Raw genomic sequence first — 16,296 nt, 5'->3', positions numbered from 1 at the left:
TAGACAGAACATGGTGAAAAGATGCATCCTTCAAAAAGTGCCTGTCTCCATATGAGCTGAACATTTACATTAGGTAGATACACTCCTTGAAGAGATGAATCATGGGAGAATAGAGGGGCTGTGTATGCACAGGAAGACAGCTTGGGGGGCAGGAGTGCATGAGAAGGAAGGACACAGGGTAGAGGTGGCTATGGGGAGGAAGTGGGAGGGGAGCTGTTGCATTGTGAGAGATTACAGTCAATGTCATGAGACAAAGTGTATGTGAACTGCTGGATGGAAAATGAATTTGCTCTGTAAACTTTCACCCAAATCACAATAAAAATTTATGTATATGAAAAAAAAAGCATTACACTCAAGAGAGAATAAACACAAGAGAGTGCTTTAGGAGGAATAGAAGGTGAAAGAAAGACAACATATTTTAAAAAAATATATAACTTTCTCCCTGTCCTCTGCTAACCCTGACTGATGCATACAAGTGGCCTTGGTTTTAGACCCACTAGCACTACATGTAGGTAGTTCATTAAAAGTATATTTAGAGTGGGAATGGGGAAAGTAAAGGGTTAAAGGCAACAGTAAGTGTCAGCCACAATGTCACCATAGACTGAGACATTGAGAGGCATGTTTCAAGTTATCTGTAACTCATGCTAGCTAAAGTTGTTGTTGTTACGTGCTGTCAAGTCATCTCCAACTCATAGCAACACTACACACAGCAGAACAAAACACTGCCTGGTCCTGTGCCAGCCTCATGATCCTTGCTATACCTGAGTCCTACATTGCAGCCACTGTGTCAATCCATCTCTTTGAGGGCCTTACCCTCTTTCATTAACCCTCCACTTTACCAAGCATGACACCCTTCTCCAGAGAATGGTTTCTTCTGACAACATGACCAAAGTAGGTGAGACAAAGTCTGGCCACTCTCGCTTCCAAGGAACATTCTGGCTGCACTTCTTCCAGGACAAATTTGTTAGTCCTTTTAGTAGTCCATGGTACTCTCAGCATTCTTCTGCAACACCATAACTCGAAAGTATCAACTCTTCTTCAGTCTTCCTTATTCATTGTCCAGCTCTTACATGCATAAGAGGTGATTAAAAATACAATGGCTTGGGTTAGGCACACCTTAGTCTTCAAGGAGACATCTTTGTTCTTCATCACTTGAAGGAGGTCTTTTGCAGCAACTAAAGCAGGCGTTTGCAAATGACTTTGTAAGTTTGACTCAAGTCAGGATTGTCACTATCATAATGTCACTCTCCCTCTCCTATGTGCTGAGAGGTGTTCTTAGGTGGAAAAGGAAAGGATGGAATTACCACTATTAAGAAATGGGGAATTGCACAAAACCTTAGGGACATCCATTGGCTGTGCCCAGCATGTAAAGGTAATTGTCATTATTTGTGGCTTGATAATGAAAGGGTTTGAACTCATGTAGTAATTCAGCAGTGTAGGGACAAATGCTTCCCTGAGCTCATGAGGATTATCAAGCAGAGAGAGGGGACATAGAGGTTTTGCCCACTCTAGTCAGCCAGTGTTAGGCTCCCTACTCCACTCTATGACCACGTCTTCCCTCTGCCTCTCTCTATCCTAGGCGTCTCCACTCCAATCACCTGTACTGTGACTGCCACCTGGCCTGGCTTTCTGATTGGCTGCGACAGCGGCGGACAATTGGCCAGTTTACACTCTGCATGGCTCCTGTGCACCTGAGGGGCTTCAACGTGGCAGATGTGCAGAAGAAGGAGTACGTGTGCCCAGGTGAGGCTGCCCCTACCTTTCTATCACATCCTTTGGTATGACTCACCCACCCCTGGGCTCACCGTGCCATCACCTGGCCTTTAGCATACACCCCAGCCCAGAGCTGAACCTCATACTCTGTAGTCTTTAAAACAACTCTGGAGTGCCTCAAGGGGTTAAGCAAAGAAGCTGTTGTCATCTAGTAAAGGAAAATGCTAAAGAAACTCATGAATCATTTTCTGTTAAGCCCCATCGTGCATTGATACTAAGAAACCCAACATTTGTTGAGCCACATGTAATCCGGAAACAGGTATAATGGAAGTATTTTAGTATTTGCTAAACACATTCCAGTCGTCCAATTGCTTAGAAATTGGGAGACACGATAATGCAGACTGTGGAGTCAGCTGGCTTGGTGGGAAATCCCAGCTCTGCCCGTTACTAACTGTGTGACTTTGGCGAGTTACCTCTTGTCTGTAAAATGGAAATAATAATAGTCTGTAACTCAAGGGATTGGTGGGAGGATTAAATGAAATAATGCATCTAAAGCACTTAGCATAATATACAGCACTTGCTAAGCGCTAAATAAGTGGAGCTTAATTATTATAGTTTAGTGGGCCCACAAAATGTGCTGAGTAAACATGTAAGTTTGATCTGTGGGTAATTGAAGTGTAATAGAAGCATAGACTGCCTACATAGTACAGAAAACAGAGCAATGCAGGCACACATAACTGAAGGCAGCCCAGATCTCCAGGGATGGGAGGTGGCTGCGTTACCCAAGAAACTTTCTCAAGGACATAGTTTTGAAACTGAGCCCTGAATTTTGCTTGCTTGTTTGATTTTATTTTTCATGTACATCCTTCACACCACCAATTCTTCTCTCGTCTGGTGGCCAAAAAGTAGATCTAATGGCTTGTTTTCATCAAGAAAAGACAGCATTCATAGGGGTCAGTAAGCTTCTATTAAACCAAAAAAACAAATCTAGCCCACTGTCATTGAGTCAATTCCAACTCATAGCCACCCTATAGGACAGAATAGAACTGCCATAGAGGGTTTCCAAGGCTGTAAATCTTTATGGAAACACATTGCCTCATCTTTCTCCTGAGGAGTGGCTGGTGAGTTCAAACCACTGACCTTTTGCTTAGTAGCCCAATGCTTTAACCACAGCACCACTAGAGCTCTTTAGCTTCAGTTAAAGGGGACAAAAATAATTGGTAATAGATAAAGATGATGAGTCCCTGGGTGGTTTAAACGGTTAAGCACTGAACTACTAACTAAAAGGTTGGTAGTTCAAACCCACCAGAGGCACCTCAGAAGATAGGCCTGGCAGTCTGCTTCTGAAAGGTCATACCCTTGAAAACCCTAAAGAGCAGTTCTACTCTGCGTACATGGGGTCACCATGAGTTGGCATCAACTTGAACACAACTGGCAACAAAAGGTGATGGTTGATCGAAATGATGAACATAGTTAATGTCATTGAACTGTTTTTGAAATGTACATTAAAATGACAAATATGTTGTTCCATATACATTTAGCACAATAAGTGTGTGTGTGTGTGTGTGTGTGTATATATATATATACATACATACATACATACATACATACATATAGACAATAAGAAGGTAAAAAGGAAAGCATTCAGCCGAGGCATTCCTGAAATCCAAGGAGCCCAGTCGTGGGATAGAGGGTGGGACAGGGAGCCAGTGTGCAAGAAGGAAAAGGGACAGCAGGAAGCTTGTCACTGCAGGAGCCTGCACCTCCTCTCCCTTCTTAATTGCTGCCTCTTTTCGGTATTGAGTGTCCATGGAGCCCGGTATGTGCCACCGGCCCCGAGACAGCCAGGAGTACAAATTGATCCCCTTCAGCTCTGAGGCCACATCTGCCATATGCAAGAAAATTCCTTGAATTAAACTTCAGCCTACTCTCTGTGGATGTCTCCTGTCATGCTGTTAACTTCATCAAGTCATTTGTTATCCAAAAACATTTTAACATGTCTCCTAGCAGAACCTCGATAATTTCCTATAGACGCCCACTTAGAAATCACTTGCCATCAAACACATATAATAAAACCGTTTATCACACAGGCACCAGATTCAAATATAGTGACTATAATTACAGTAATTATTAGGCAAAGGGTACAATATCGGCATAAGTGCCAGTGAAAGAAATAATTATAGAGTGCAGGAGTCATCCAAGAGGTAGTGAGAAAAACTAATTAGAGAGAATGCTAAAACACATCATTATAGGTGGGTGCCAAGCTTAATGCAATGCACAAACACAAATGCCACTTTGTCACGAAAGCTCCTTCTCATCCAAGGAGTGGCAAGATGTCACCTATCCAACAACAGTCGGGATTCAAACCCAGTGAGAGTCAGGGCTGACATTCCTAAGTCCTAGAAAAGTGAATGCTCCAAATATCTCTCCTTTGACAAGGCTCAATTCAGCAGGAGGACTAAGAGTTACATAGGACCATCTTCATCATCTGTCCTATTTACAGCAATTAACCTTAGCTTATGATGGTCCTCAGAGCTTCTTAATAGGAAGCCAAGTATCTCTTGAGGACATGAGAATTTAGTCCACAGATTCCAGATATCAATATGCATATTGAAGTCTCCATCCTTTCACCTTGGTCCAAATTTAAGGGAGAGACATACTGGGACTTCTGTGCACAAGAGACTCTTTGAATGTTTCATCAAGCTATGAAAACTGAAACGCTCGCGCACACACACACACACACACACACACATTGCTGTAGAGTAGATACCAACTCATAATAACCCTACAGGGTAGAGTAGAACTGCCCCAGAGCATTTCCAAGGCTATAATCTTTATGGGAGCAGAACACCACATCTTTCTCCCATGGAGCAGCTGGTGGGTTTGAACTGCTGACCTCTCGGTTAGCAGCTAAGCACTTTGGCCACTGTGCCATTAGGGCTTCTTTTCAAGCTGTCATGGGTGGAAAATAGATCATGATAGTTTACTGTCTGAAAAGGTTCAAGTCAGATATGATGATCTAGGGGAACTGGACCTTTGAACACCAGCATCACCAGTGGGGTTCAAGAGGAACACACCCTCCAAAAACACTACCTTTTCAATAATATTTAGTGGGAGTTTATGAGGCTGTGTTAGAGGACATCAGAGGAAGACCCATTCTGTGCACATGCAGTTGAAACACCAGTGATCTAATCTTCTAGAGAAGGAAGTCTTATGAGAGGGTCCTCTTTCACATCCCACCACCCCACCCACACATACACATCCAAGCATGCAGGCCCCATCCAGTGCCAGAGCCTAGCAAAGCACCTGAATGAACCTAATAGGTAGTTTGATATAGACCTGATTGTAGTTGTTCTGGAGCCCCTGTGTGGCACAATTGGTTAAGCATTCAACTACTAACCAAAAGGTTGGCGGTTTGAACCCAACCACAGGCATCTTGGAAGACAGGCCTGGCCATCTGCTTCCAAAAGATCACACCCTTGAAAACCCTGTGAAGTGCAGTTCTACACTGCACATATGGGTCACCATGAGTCAGAATTGACTGGATGGCAACTGGTTTGGATTTTTGTTTTATTTTGTTTTGGGGGTTGGTTATTTGAAGCTGAGGAACCACAAAAGCACCTCATTCAAACTATTCTCCTAATAACTCATGGGAGGAGGACATCAGTCAAGAAAGGAGGGGCACGAAATTCTCTTGAAAAATAGAGGTCATCTGCTAAGGAGAAGGAAAGGAGTCAAGCACCAATTAAGCCATCCCTGCGTGTAGCTTCATCACCAGTGGCCCCTGTCAGGGCAGCCTAAGAAAACCTCCTTCGGCCATTAATGGTATCGAGAAATTCGTGAAACACATGACTCGAGAGAAGGCAAAAAGCTTTATCTCCCTCAGCCTGTGAGGGCCCTGCCTGCCCAAGTCCCTGATATCTCCTTTGAATTAAATCCAGCTGTCTGGAGGCCAGCCTCTTCTCCCCAGAAGCCCTGGCTATGGGTTTCTTTTCACTCCAGCTAACCCAGAAATTTGCTAGCAGAGCACTTTGGCAAAATTTTTCTCCTCTGTCAGCTGTATCCTTCCAATCAAAGGCATTTATTTTCTTCCTTTGGGGAAACAATTGGGAATTTTTCACAAGGGTGGAGAAATAAATATTTTTCATTAATATTTTTTCTCTCATACAATTAGACTACTTGGCTTCCTTCAGCTCAAGTTGAAAGAATTCTGTTGTCAACTTTTGTTGTTTCAAGAGGAAAGCAAGGACCCTAGGTCTAGAAAAGGCTGTGGTCTATGGCTGAGTGTCTTTTGTTGCCTGACCTAGACCTGAACTTTATGAGAGTTCGTGATGATAACAGGCCATAAGAAAAGTTCCACCTTGGTCAGTTACTCACCATATTTTAAGTTGAAAGTTTTGGTTTTTCGCCGCCCCCCCCCCAACATTTATTTTTGGCCTTTAAACTCCTGGGTTTCCGTATACTAATTTCCTGGCACTTTAATCGAATAATGTTTCTACAGGCCACCCTTTGTAATTCAAGCTTATTATTATTAAATATTTGACCTCTTGAATCAATTCTCTTTTTCCTTTGAATATCTACTAGCCTGTTCCATCCATTTCACATTTATTTATTTCACGTTTTTGAGGGGTGTGTTCCTCTCTGCAAGAGCCAAGGGCAGGGGCATTTAGGATTCAGGGAGCCTACACCTTGAGAATGGAGATATATTTTCATGAAGATTAATCTTGTCTTCTAGTGATAAGCAGCCACATCTAGTGTTTTTTCAGGTGCCCCAATTCCTAGAACAGTGCTTGAACCTGATAGCCTCTCAATAAATGCTTCATTTATTTTTAAAAATGAAATAGGTTTGTCTCCCTGGAAACCAGAAACTTTCCCTGTTCTTTTTTTTAATTTGGAACTAGTTACCAAGTATGAAGATAATTAAGGTAAGCCATGACTAGCAACCCATCTCCTTAGGAAGTTTTAATTAAAATACTATAATTGGACATTGCAGGAATGAGATTATTAGGTTTATTTAGCCATTCCCAAAATTATCATGCCTCTGGTATTTAAATCACGTTCATTTATATTCTCATCATAATTGTTCAAGTCCCATTGTCATTGCAATCTGTTGTTGGCTTTTGAAAGGCCAGAGGCCAACAGGAATGCTTAATTTGAATACTGGAATTAATTTATTTCCATGCTCATGAGATCGCTGGATTTTTTGACTCTGCACTTTAAAAAAAAAAAAAAAGAAAGAAAGAAATGCAGCTCTAACACCAGAGTGTCCAGCCATCCTCAGTGCAGCTCACACAATCTGTGTTTCAGCCCCTGAGCCTGCTTTTCCTACCTCCTGAGTTTTCTTAGACTCCAGTGGTTTTCAAATTCATGACAATAAGGAGAGACAATTGGGGCATCTTTTTGTCAGAGATGTTGAGAAGCGCCCTGGACTAAAAGTTGTTGTTGTTGTTATTTGCCATCGAGTCGGCCCCGACTCATAGCAACCCCTCCTTGGGTTTCCGAGGCAGTATCACTATGGAAGTAGGAATGCCCAACTTTCCTTCCGAGGAGTGGCTGGTGGGTTTGAACCACCAGCCTTCTGGTTAGCAGTCAAGTGCCTTAGGCACTATGCTACCAGAGCTCCTAAAGTTAGGAGATTGTTATTTACTGGTTCTATGATCTTGGGCAGTTTACTTAAATTTTCTATTCTTCAGTTTCTTCATCCATATAATGGGAATAATAAGAATAGAACTTACATCATGGGTTTCATGAGGAGTGAATGAGATAATATATGCAAAGCACTTAATGCAGTATCTGGTACTTAGGCAACGTTCAATAAATGTTAACTGTTAATATGAAGTTGATGATTACTCATAGTCTGGTCAATGCTGTGTCCTTGGGCAAGTACTTTTCTCTCCTTGGGCCTCTGTTTCCATCTCCATCAGCCTTTCTAGTTCTAAAGTTCTGTGATCTTTGCACTGCTCATCTGGGCAAACAATTAAGGGCTTTTCACTTTACCATTATAATCATCTCCATTTTGCCAACTAGGTAGAAAACAAAGATTAAGTGGTATCTGGGGCAGGAGCTGGTAAACCTGGTCATTACTCCATCTTTTCTTCCCTCTCAGAACTGGAGGGGAGCTTGTCCAATAGCAGAGATAAGGTAGGGAGTACAGGGCCCATGCTAGCAATCTCAGGGATATTCCCTTGGAGAAGTTTGACTGGCAGTGCACCCCTGCTTTCACTCAGTGAATGGCCCCTGCTGGGAAGCACCCCTTAATGATCAGTGAGGAGCAGGGAAAGGCCAGCTGCCTCCACACCTGGAGTTCTGCCCTCAAGGCATCAGACCACAGTCCAGGGAGTCTTAGGAGAAATCAGAATTCTGGGCATCCCATTTCCCTTCTTATTTGGCAAGTTTGGTTCCAGATTAAGATTGCAGAACTAAAGTAGTGGCAGTGATTAAGAAAAGGGGCAACAGGCCCCAAGAGGGAGACAGACACCTGGCTCACTTCACCACCTCCCTGTTCTGGATAAGAACATCCTTTCAGTTGAGCGGGGAAGCATTTTAGTACCACTGAGAATTCCAAGAGCAAACAGCATGGCCACTTATGTAGAAATGTAAAAATGAAGAAAAGAAGAGCAAGTCTGCATGCACTCCTAAGTGAGTAATAGAACATCTCAGCAAGTAGATTGCAGGGGCTCTGCATGCCATTCCATCAGTTTGCTCTGATTTAAGGCCACTTTCTTTACTTGGGAGAGGAGGAGGTGGGACTCAACAAACAGGCATATTCAAAAACATTATGGATTCATGAGACCTCATGAAAGCATGTTATATAAAACAAGGCATGCAGGCATGTATTCAGATAGTTTCCTTTCATCAAAGATATCCTGATATAAAAACTCTATCCCCATACCTCTCTGCAGGGAGCTCTGGTAACATAGTGCCTAAGGCAATTGACTGCTAACCAGAAGGCTGGTGGTTCAAACCCACCAGCCACTCCTCGGAAGGAAGGTTGGGCAATCTACTTCTGTAGTGATACTGCCTCAGAAACTCAAGTAAGGGTCGCTATGAGTTGGATCCAACTCGACAGCAGTGGGATACCTCTCTGCTTCCCAACGTACAGTCAAATAATTTGCTGGATAGAAAGGTAGTTCCCTACTTTGTTCTCCTTGGAAATCCACTACCCCCTGTGACCTCCCCACCCCTAAGTGTGGACGGGAAAGGCTGGAAGGGGTGGGCTTGCTGAGAGAGCTCAGTGGAGTACATAAAATGCTCTGACCTGTGCAGGTGAGATCAGGCTCACAGGGAGCCCCAGGTGACATGGCAAATGGCCTTTGTCAGCACTAAGAATTAAGGAGAAAGAAGTGAGCTTCAGGAATGAGAGATCATCTCTTTTAGCTACTCTGTTTCTGGATGATACAAATGGTAAACACAGTCAGCTGTCAATCAAAAGGGTGGCAAATCAAATCCACCCAGAGGTGCCTTGTAAAAAAGTCATAACCAGCTATTTTCAAAAAGTCACCCATTGAAAACCCTGTGGAGCACAGTTCTGCTCTGGCATACGTGGTGTCGCCATGAGTCAGAACTGACTTGACAGCAACTGGTTACTGGTTATAACCACTCTATCCCATCATCCTGTGGACGATCCTATCTACTAGAGCCCAGAGCACTTAGGACTCAGGGAGCCAGCCCTCAGGGCTCTTCCTCTATAGCTCCTCGAGGCTCAGGCCCTGAACATCTGACAGGTTTCTTGGCCAGTTTCGTTCATTCATTCATCCTCTCACTCACCCCATGTATGTTTATAGAGTTCGTGTTTTGTGCCAGGCTGTGTTTTAGGCACTGGAGATGTAACAGTGGATAAGACAGATAAGGTGGCTGCCCTTTCTAGGCTCAGTCTGTCCAGAGACAGAAAGCTAAGGACAGGGGACTTCAGACAGCAGGCGGAGGGAGACCCATAGGGAAATGGGCCTGGCTCATAGAGCATTGATTAGGAAGGAATGTTTCCAGGGCAAGTAGACCCATCTTTCAACCCCATTTTAAACCTGAAATGTTTTGTGTAAACAAGAGGACAACATCTTCACCAAGCATGAATGCCTGGCTGAGGCACTGACAGCTGGGGGTGCTGAGAAAGGCTATAATTACTTTGTTTCTCTCTGCCTAATTAAAGGTGTTGTTAGTGACCTGGTTCAGGCGTCCTTTCTAAAAGCTCTTTTTTTTGGTGTGTCTGTGCATTTTTTGTTGTTCTTGTTGTTGTTCCTTGACAATATCCTTTGAAATGTAGTGCACATTGCCAACAAAACCAGAGCCACCCTGTGAGAGACCCAGCTATTTCCCAGAGGGACTCAAGGCTGCAACCAGAATCTAGTTTGGTCTGAATTAATTTCAATATGGAAGTCAGAGGCACAACTTTGAAAAAGCTCCATATCAGAACACCCTCTTGCCAGTATACTGCTCTTCTACCTCCCCTTTTCCTAAAATGCCATCCAAGTAATATTGGCAGATCAAAAGAGGGATGGCTAGCAGATACCCTGAGCCTGAGTGGATGGGAAAACAGGAGCTCAACTCCAGTCCCTCATGGGGCCCCTGACATTTCCCAAAAAGGACATGCAGTGATTCTCCTTTGCTTTAGTGAGGCCCACTTACCTCCCTGATGTACAGAGTGGGGCCTGGCACAACAGTTTTCTTTGGGGAGCTCCATCTGCATTTCAAAAGCCCTGACATTTGCAGCCAAACTGCTCCTAGCCTCTCTCTCTCCCTGGGTGTGGGTGATGGATGGGAGCCTTTCACAGTGGATCCTCTTTATCACCTGCAAAGAGAAGAGGAAGGGAGGAGGGAAGGATGCTGGTGTGTATCTTACTTTCCCTGGTTCCATTTTTCTGAAGAACAAGAGTTCATCTGTAGACCCAGAAAGGACTTTGGAAATCATGCAATCCCAACCCCTTATTTGCTGAGACGGTAACAAAAGACACTGTGAAAGATACTGTGAGTTTCCCAAGGTCCCACAGCTAAGTACTGGCAGAGGCAGGCCTCATGGTAATAACAATAGTAATGAAGATCATAATAGCAGCTGACATGACTGAGGCTTATGAGGTGCCATGCATTCTTCTAAATACCTTACCCACATTAACTTGTGCCTGCCTTCACAACAAAGCCATGTTATGAAATAAGATAGGGAAAATTGAGGCTCAGGGAAATAAGAATGAAAAAATAGAATCAGGATTCAAATTGATTCCATGGGACTCTAGAGCCTACACTCTGAGCTACAACACTCTCTGATCCCTAATCTGAGTCTCTTACAAGCTGGCTCTCTGATGTTGCCATTATCTTAGAACTCTGAAGGCTTTTCCAGTTTGGAACAAAACCAATATCACCTAGATCTTTAAGAGGATGTTTCAAATTGGGATTTTAATATACATCATCAACTCCCTGGGATTTTCCATTGTCTTTACAGGATCCTTGCCACTGGTAACTCTGAAATACTTGTACTGTGGGCAAGAATATTTTCTCAAACATCCATGCTGAGAGGATGTTTAAAATTTTTGTCTTGTGACTGTGAGACTGAGGGAGGTAAGAATCTTTGATCATTATTAGGCTGACATTTTCCAGGAAAGTAAACTTTCCAAATTAAGCTGCAGGCATCAATTTGGGTCCCCTACAAAAAGACCTCCCACAATCGTGGGGACTACTGAATTTGGAGACTTCACTTTGTCACCCTCAGTGTCCTGGTTGATCCTTAGATTCAACCACTGCTATTGGACGTCCTCTGGCTTCCCAAACTCAGTTTGTCCAGTGAACAAGGGCCAAACTAAAATAAGCTTTTCCCTGCAGACATTTTCCATGTTGTATGTTTAATCTGTGTGAGAGTTTCCAGCTAGAAGTCCTGTATCTGAGCAGGGAGGAGATCTGCTGAGATAATGCTGAGGTTGGTCTCAGCTTATGGCTCTTTACTCTGAGAGGAGGATTTTGAAAGACATTGAAATAACCCCTCCTGATGAGGAGCTCTGGTGATGTAGTGCCTAAGGCATTTCACTGCTTACCAGAAGGTTGGCAGTTCAAATCCACCAGCCTCTCCATGAAAGGAAGACTGGGCAATTTACTTCCATAAAGATTTACTGCCTCGGAAACCCAATGGGGGTCTCTATGAGCAGGAATCGACTCCATGACAGTTTGGTTTGGTTTTGGTTTGGTTGGATCCAACAGGGGTGGAATGAGATCTTGGGAGGGACTTTGGGTTGGGTTTGCCTTTTGGACTATAACATCTACATTTGAAAAACTATTCACATGTTTAGAATTCCTTCTTGGCTTTGAGGAAGGAGTCATAGCATGAAAATTTTACAATGTCTTTACAATGTTTGAATTTACTTCTTGTATTGTTGGTGGTGTTGTTGTTTGCTGTTGAGTCAGCCCTGACTCATAGGGACCCCTCCTTGGGTTTCCGAGGCAGTATCACTATGGAAGTAGGATTGCCCAACCTTCCTTCCGAGGAGTGGCTGGTGGGTTTGAACCGCCAGACTTCTGGTGAGCAGTCAAGTGCCTTAGGCACTATGCTACCAGAGCTCCTACTTCTTGTATTAGTGATTTGATTTACTTCTTGTATTTTTAATCACCTGAGAAGATGATTAATATGCTTGGCAGCTCTTTGAATCTTGAGTTAGCTTAGTAATGTATATGTTTATCTAGATTTGCCTTTGTAAATAAGCTCCCTGGATACCATTTTCTTGGGATTTTATCACTTTGCTTTAAATTCACACTGGTTCTCACCTCAAACAAAATGAAGAACTGACCCACATAGCTGTAGTAACTTATTTGCCTTTTTCCTAATGAGATAAGTTTTATTTGTATGTTTTCTGGACATAAAAGCTGTTTGGAGATGCCCTGGGTGTCACTGTTGATGGCTGCATTGACACTTTGACAGTGTCAATGCCCCAAATGGGAAAATTCTGCCACTCTTAATTCTCCCACCTCCTGCCACCAGTCAACACAGTCAACATCCAATTGCCTGATAAAAGCCAAAACCCCTAGGGTACCATTTAAACACCAGTCACCCTGAGAGAGTGGTCCCAGTGTATGCTCTTTGGATTCCGGTGGCATATTTCCATGCAAGGTTGACTCTGAGGGCTTCTCTTTTTCTGAAAGAATAGCATGATGGAATGACAGAACAGGTGGAACAATCCAGAAATAGCAAGGTCAGGGTCAGAATCACTCCTCTTTGCTGAATATTTACCCAGTGGCAGCTGTGTCTCCAGGTGAGGAGAGTTGTCAACTGGAAATGATTTTTTTCAGAGAGTGGATCAGACAGTGCTGCATCTTTGTGAAGCTGGTTAAAGAGTGCAGAGGCCCAGAGGTCTGGCACTGACATGAGTTGACCATTGTGTTCACAGGCCCCCATTCAGAGCCTCCATCCTGCAATGCCAACTCCCTCTCCTGCCCTTCATCCTGCACTTGCAGTAACAACATCGTGGACTGTCGAGGAAAGGGCTTGACAGAGATCCCCGCCAACCTGCCAGAGGGCATCGTTGAAATGTAAGTGCCCCATCTGCTACCCTCAGTCCCTGGAGAGCTCACCTCTGTCTCAACCAGTCCCTTGCCAGGCTGGCAGAGTGTTGGGCTGTTGCAAATGATGATTAAAATCCAGCAGAAATCTTTTTACTGCCTGTTCCAGCTTTCCCAAGGAGCCTATAGTTTGGGTATGATAGCACAGTGGTCAAGAGCACAGACTCTGGAGCAGAGTCAGCAAATGACAGCCCCTGGGCCACTGCCTGTTTTGTCAATAAAGTTTTATTGGAACCCAGCTATGGCCTTTGCCCATTGGTTTATGTATTATCGATAGCTTCTTTTATAGAATGAGAGCAGAACTGAGTAGCTAAAAGGGAGACTTATGCCCCTCAGAACCTAAAATATGTACTGTCTGGCCCTTTGTAGACAATGTTTGCTGATCCTTGCCCTAGAATCATACTGCATTTTTATCCTGGCTCTACCATTTACTAGCTGTGTGACTTTGGACAAAATAATTATTCCCTTTCATCTTTTATTTCCTCATCTATGATAATATGATAATTATAGTATTAGTTTCAATGGGTCATTGAGATAACTAAATGAAATACTGCATGTGAGGCACTTAAGATAATCCCTGGCATATGGTGAGTGCTCTATAAAATGCTGATGGTCGTGGTGGTAGTGATGGTGGTGGAGGAGGAAAGGGTAAGAAGGTGGAACTACCACTATCTGAGGGACGGTCTGAGCTCCCAGTCATTTAAAATCAGATCTTTGTCCTCTAGATAGAAAAAGGAAATTTTGTGTTTCTATGTGTGTGCACACATGTCCAAAATCATAGTAAAATTGTTTTGCTCACATAGCTCAATCTAACACACTCTTCCCTCATACACTAGAAAATGGCCAGTGTCTAATTCTGGATGGAGTACAGGGCCAGTCAACATCGAAGTCAGATGGCAGACATCCAGAGGGTGCTTGGGATACTTTAATGACAATAGTTGTCTTCATTGTCTAACTCCACCTTGGAGAGCTTTATTAAAAATATCATTAGATGGGAACTCCAACCAAAAATATCATTAGATAAAGCCCATTCAGGTAAAAGGCACACATTGCCCTCACCTCTGTGTTTCATCTCCTTCCAGGCATGCCCCTTCTATTCCCAACTTAGTCCAGTGAGATGACCCATTGACTCTTTGATTCATTCATGCATTCATTCAAAGTGTCTGTTGAGAGCCTACTGTATTTCAATCATTGTCCTGTGCTGTGAAGAGACAGCAACAAACAAAATAGACAAAATCTCTACCCTTTTGGTGTATGTATTCTAGTCGGAGGAGATAAACAATATAGTAAAGAAGTAATTTAGATTCTGTGTTAGAAGGAGATAGGAGAAAAATGAAACAAAGAAATGACTTGGAGTGGGTGAGTAAAAAACAGCAGGAGGATCTAGAGAAAGAATGTTACAGGTAGAGGGAGTAACAAGTGCAAAGGTCCTGTGGCAGAAGCATGCTTGTGGTGCCAGAAGACTAGCATGTCTGGAGAGCATTAGGCAAAAGGGAGAGTAGTAGAGATGAAGTCAGAGATGTAATAAGGGGTGGGTCATGGGGCCATTCTAAGGACTTTGGTTTACCCCACCTGAGATGGGAAGAACACTGGACTTACAGTAGTAGAACTTTTGTTTCTTCTCCTTTCTTCATCTGCATTGCCAGATTTTCTTTGGTTCCTATAAACACTCTTTTCCAGCCCCAGTTGGTACAATCCATGCCTCCCCATCCATACTGCATGCTGGAACTAGTCAATAATGAAGGCTTTTTGTCTGATACCCACACCTTCGGTGACCTTGCTCCACCTTCACTCAGCCCTCACTCTGCCTTTCAGCACCAATGATTAAGCAACTTCATATTTTACGGTAACTCTCTACTTCACCTCTTGGTCCATTCCTCTAGCTTTAGAGATCCCCTCTTTCCAGGGAATTTGCTTAGACCTCACCTAACTCTCCTGCTCATCTCTTAGATTTCCTACTTTCACGCTTTCTCCTTAGTCCTGTCCTTGTTGTTTCTCCCTTTATCTGCCATTTCTCCCTTCATCATTTTCTCCCTCAGTATCCCCTTTCATCCTTCTCTCCCTCTCCTCAACCATAGTCTTTCCATTTCACTTCTCATCCCCATCTCTTCCTCTATGCAGTGAGCACTGTTCTTTCTCATAAGAGCCCCTCTTTCCCTTCCCTTCCATGCCAGAGTAGGATTCTGCTCCTCCTCAGATTGATGCTCAAGACAGAATTCTTGCCATACACTTATGTCATTTCAGATTCCTATAGATTTGTTCCTTTCTTCTGCCAGCTTTCTTTCTCCATCTGCCAGCTTTTATCTTTTCTTGTTGATAGTCATGGACTTACCCTGGCCTGGTTTTAAAACCACTCTGTGAAGAAAAAGTCCAATCTAGGTAACCAAGCTGTAGCCAATGACTATCACTGCCCACCCCTTATTCAGGAGCTCTGGCCCCGCCCACTGCCTTGCCTTCTCAGACCTCACAAGCTACACAGCTCAAGTCTCAGGGAGAGAGAAATCTCAGATACTCACATCACAGGTGGGACACATGCTGGCCAGACCAGACATGCACTCTTGGGCTCATGTTTTGACATTGAATTTTAAAAGGAGCATTGACAAATTAGAATAGTGATTACTAAAAGATTATCTACTTATTATGGATTTATCCTGATGGAGAAAAAATAAGAACATTGTAATGAATTTTTCCACTGGAAAAAAACTTCTGTTTAAAGTTGTGTCCTTTATTGTGAGCTCATGGACTTCCTTATTCTGTTGTTATTATTAAAAATGCCCTTTATGTTATAAAGTGATGCCCACAGAAGGTAGATTATACACACACACATATACACAACAAGGGGATATATATATGATCCCATATATATATGATTCCAAGTCATGGCAATCCCATGTATGTCAGAGTAAAACAGTGCTCCATTGGACTTTCAATGGCTGATTTTTTCAGAAGGAGATCACCAGGTCTTTCTTTCCAGATGCCTCAAAGTGGACTCGAACCTCCAGTCTTTGGGTTAGCAGCCAAGTGCATTACTATTTGTACCACTCAGGGACT

At 43.3% G+C, this 16,296-nt stretch overlaps 1 protein-coding gene across 1 annotated transcript in view; it reads left to right on the top strand.

The window, feature by feature from the left end:
• Positions 1 to 16,296, top strand: part of SLIT3 (slit guidance ligand 3) — a 953,284-nt gene that overhangs the window by 765,739 nt on the left and 171,249 nt on the right. Inside the window, exons 8-9 of the mRNA XM_007939744.2 lie at positions 1,580 to 1,743; positions 13,074 to 13,215. Of these exons, the coding sequence (XP_007937935.1) occupies positions 1,580 to 1,743; positions 13,074 to 13,215 (306 nt within the window). The remainder of the gene's footprint in view (positions 1 to 1,579; positions 1,744 to 13,073; positions 13,216 to 16,296) is intronic.

This window comes from Orycteropus afer, unplaced genomic scaffold (genome assembly GCF_000298275.1).
Source record: "Orycteropus afer afer isolate SDZICR_OR568_19922 unplaced genomic scaffold, OryAfe1.0 scaffold00062, whole genome shotgun sequence".
In the NCBI taxonomy this organism is placed as follows: domain Eukaryota; kingdom Metazoa; phylum Chordata; class Mammalia; order Tubulidentata; family Orycteropodidae; genus Orycteropus; species Orycteropus afer.
The sequence above is the reverse complement of the archived record's forward strand: the minus strand, read 5'-3'. Positions and strand labels throughout refer to the sequence as shown.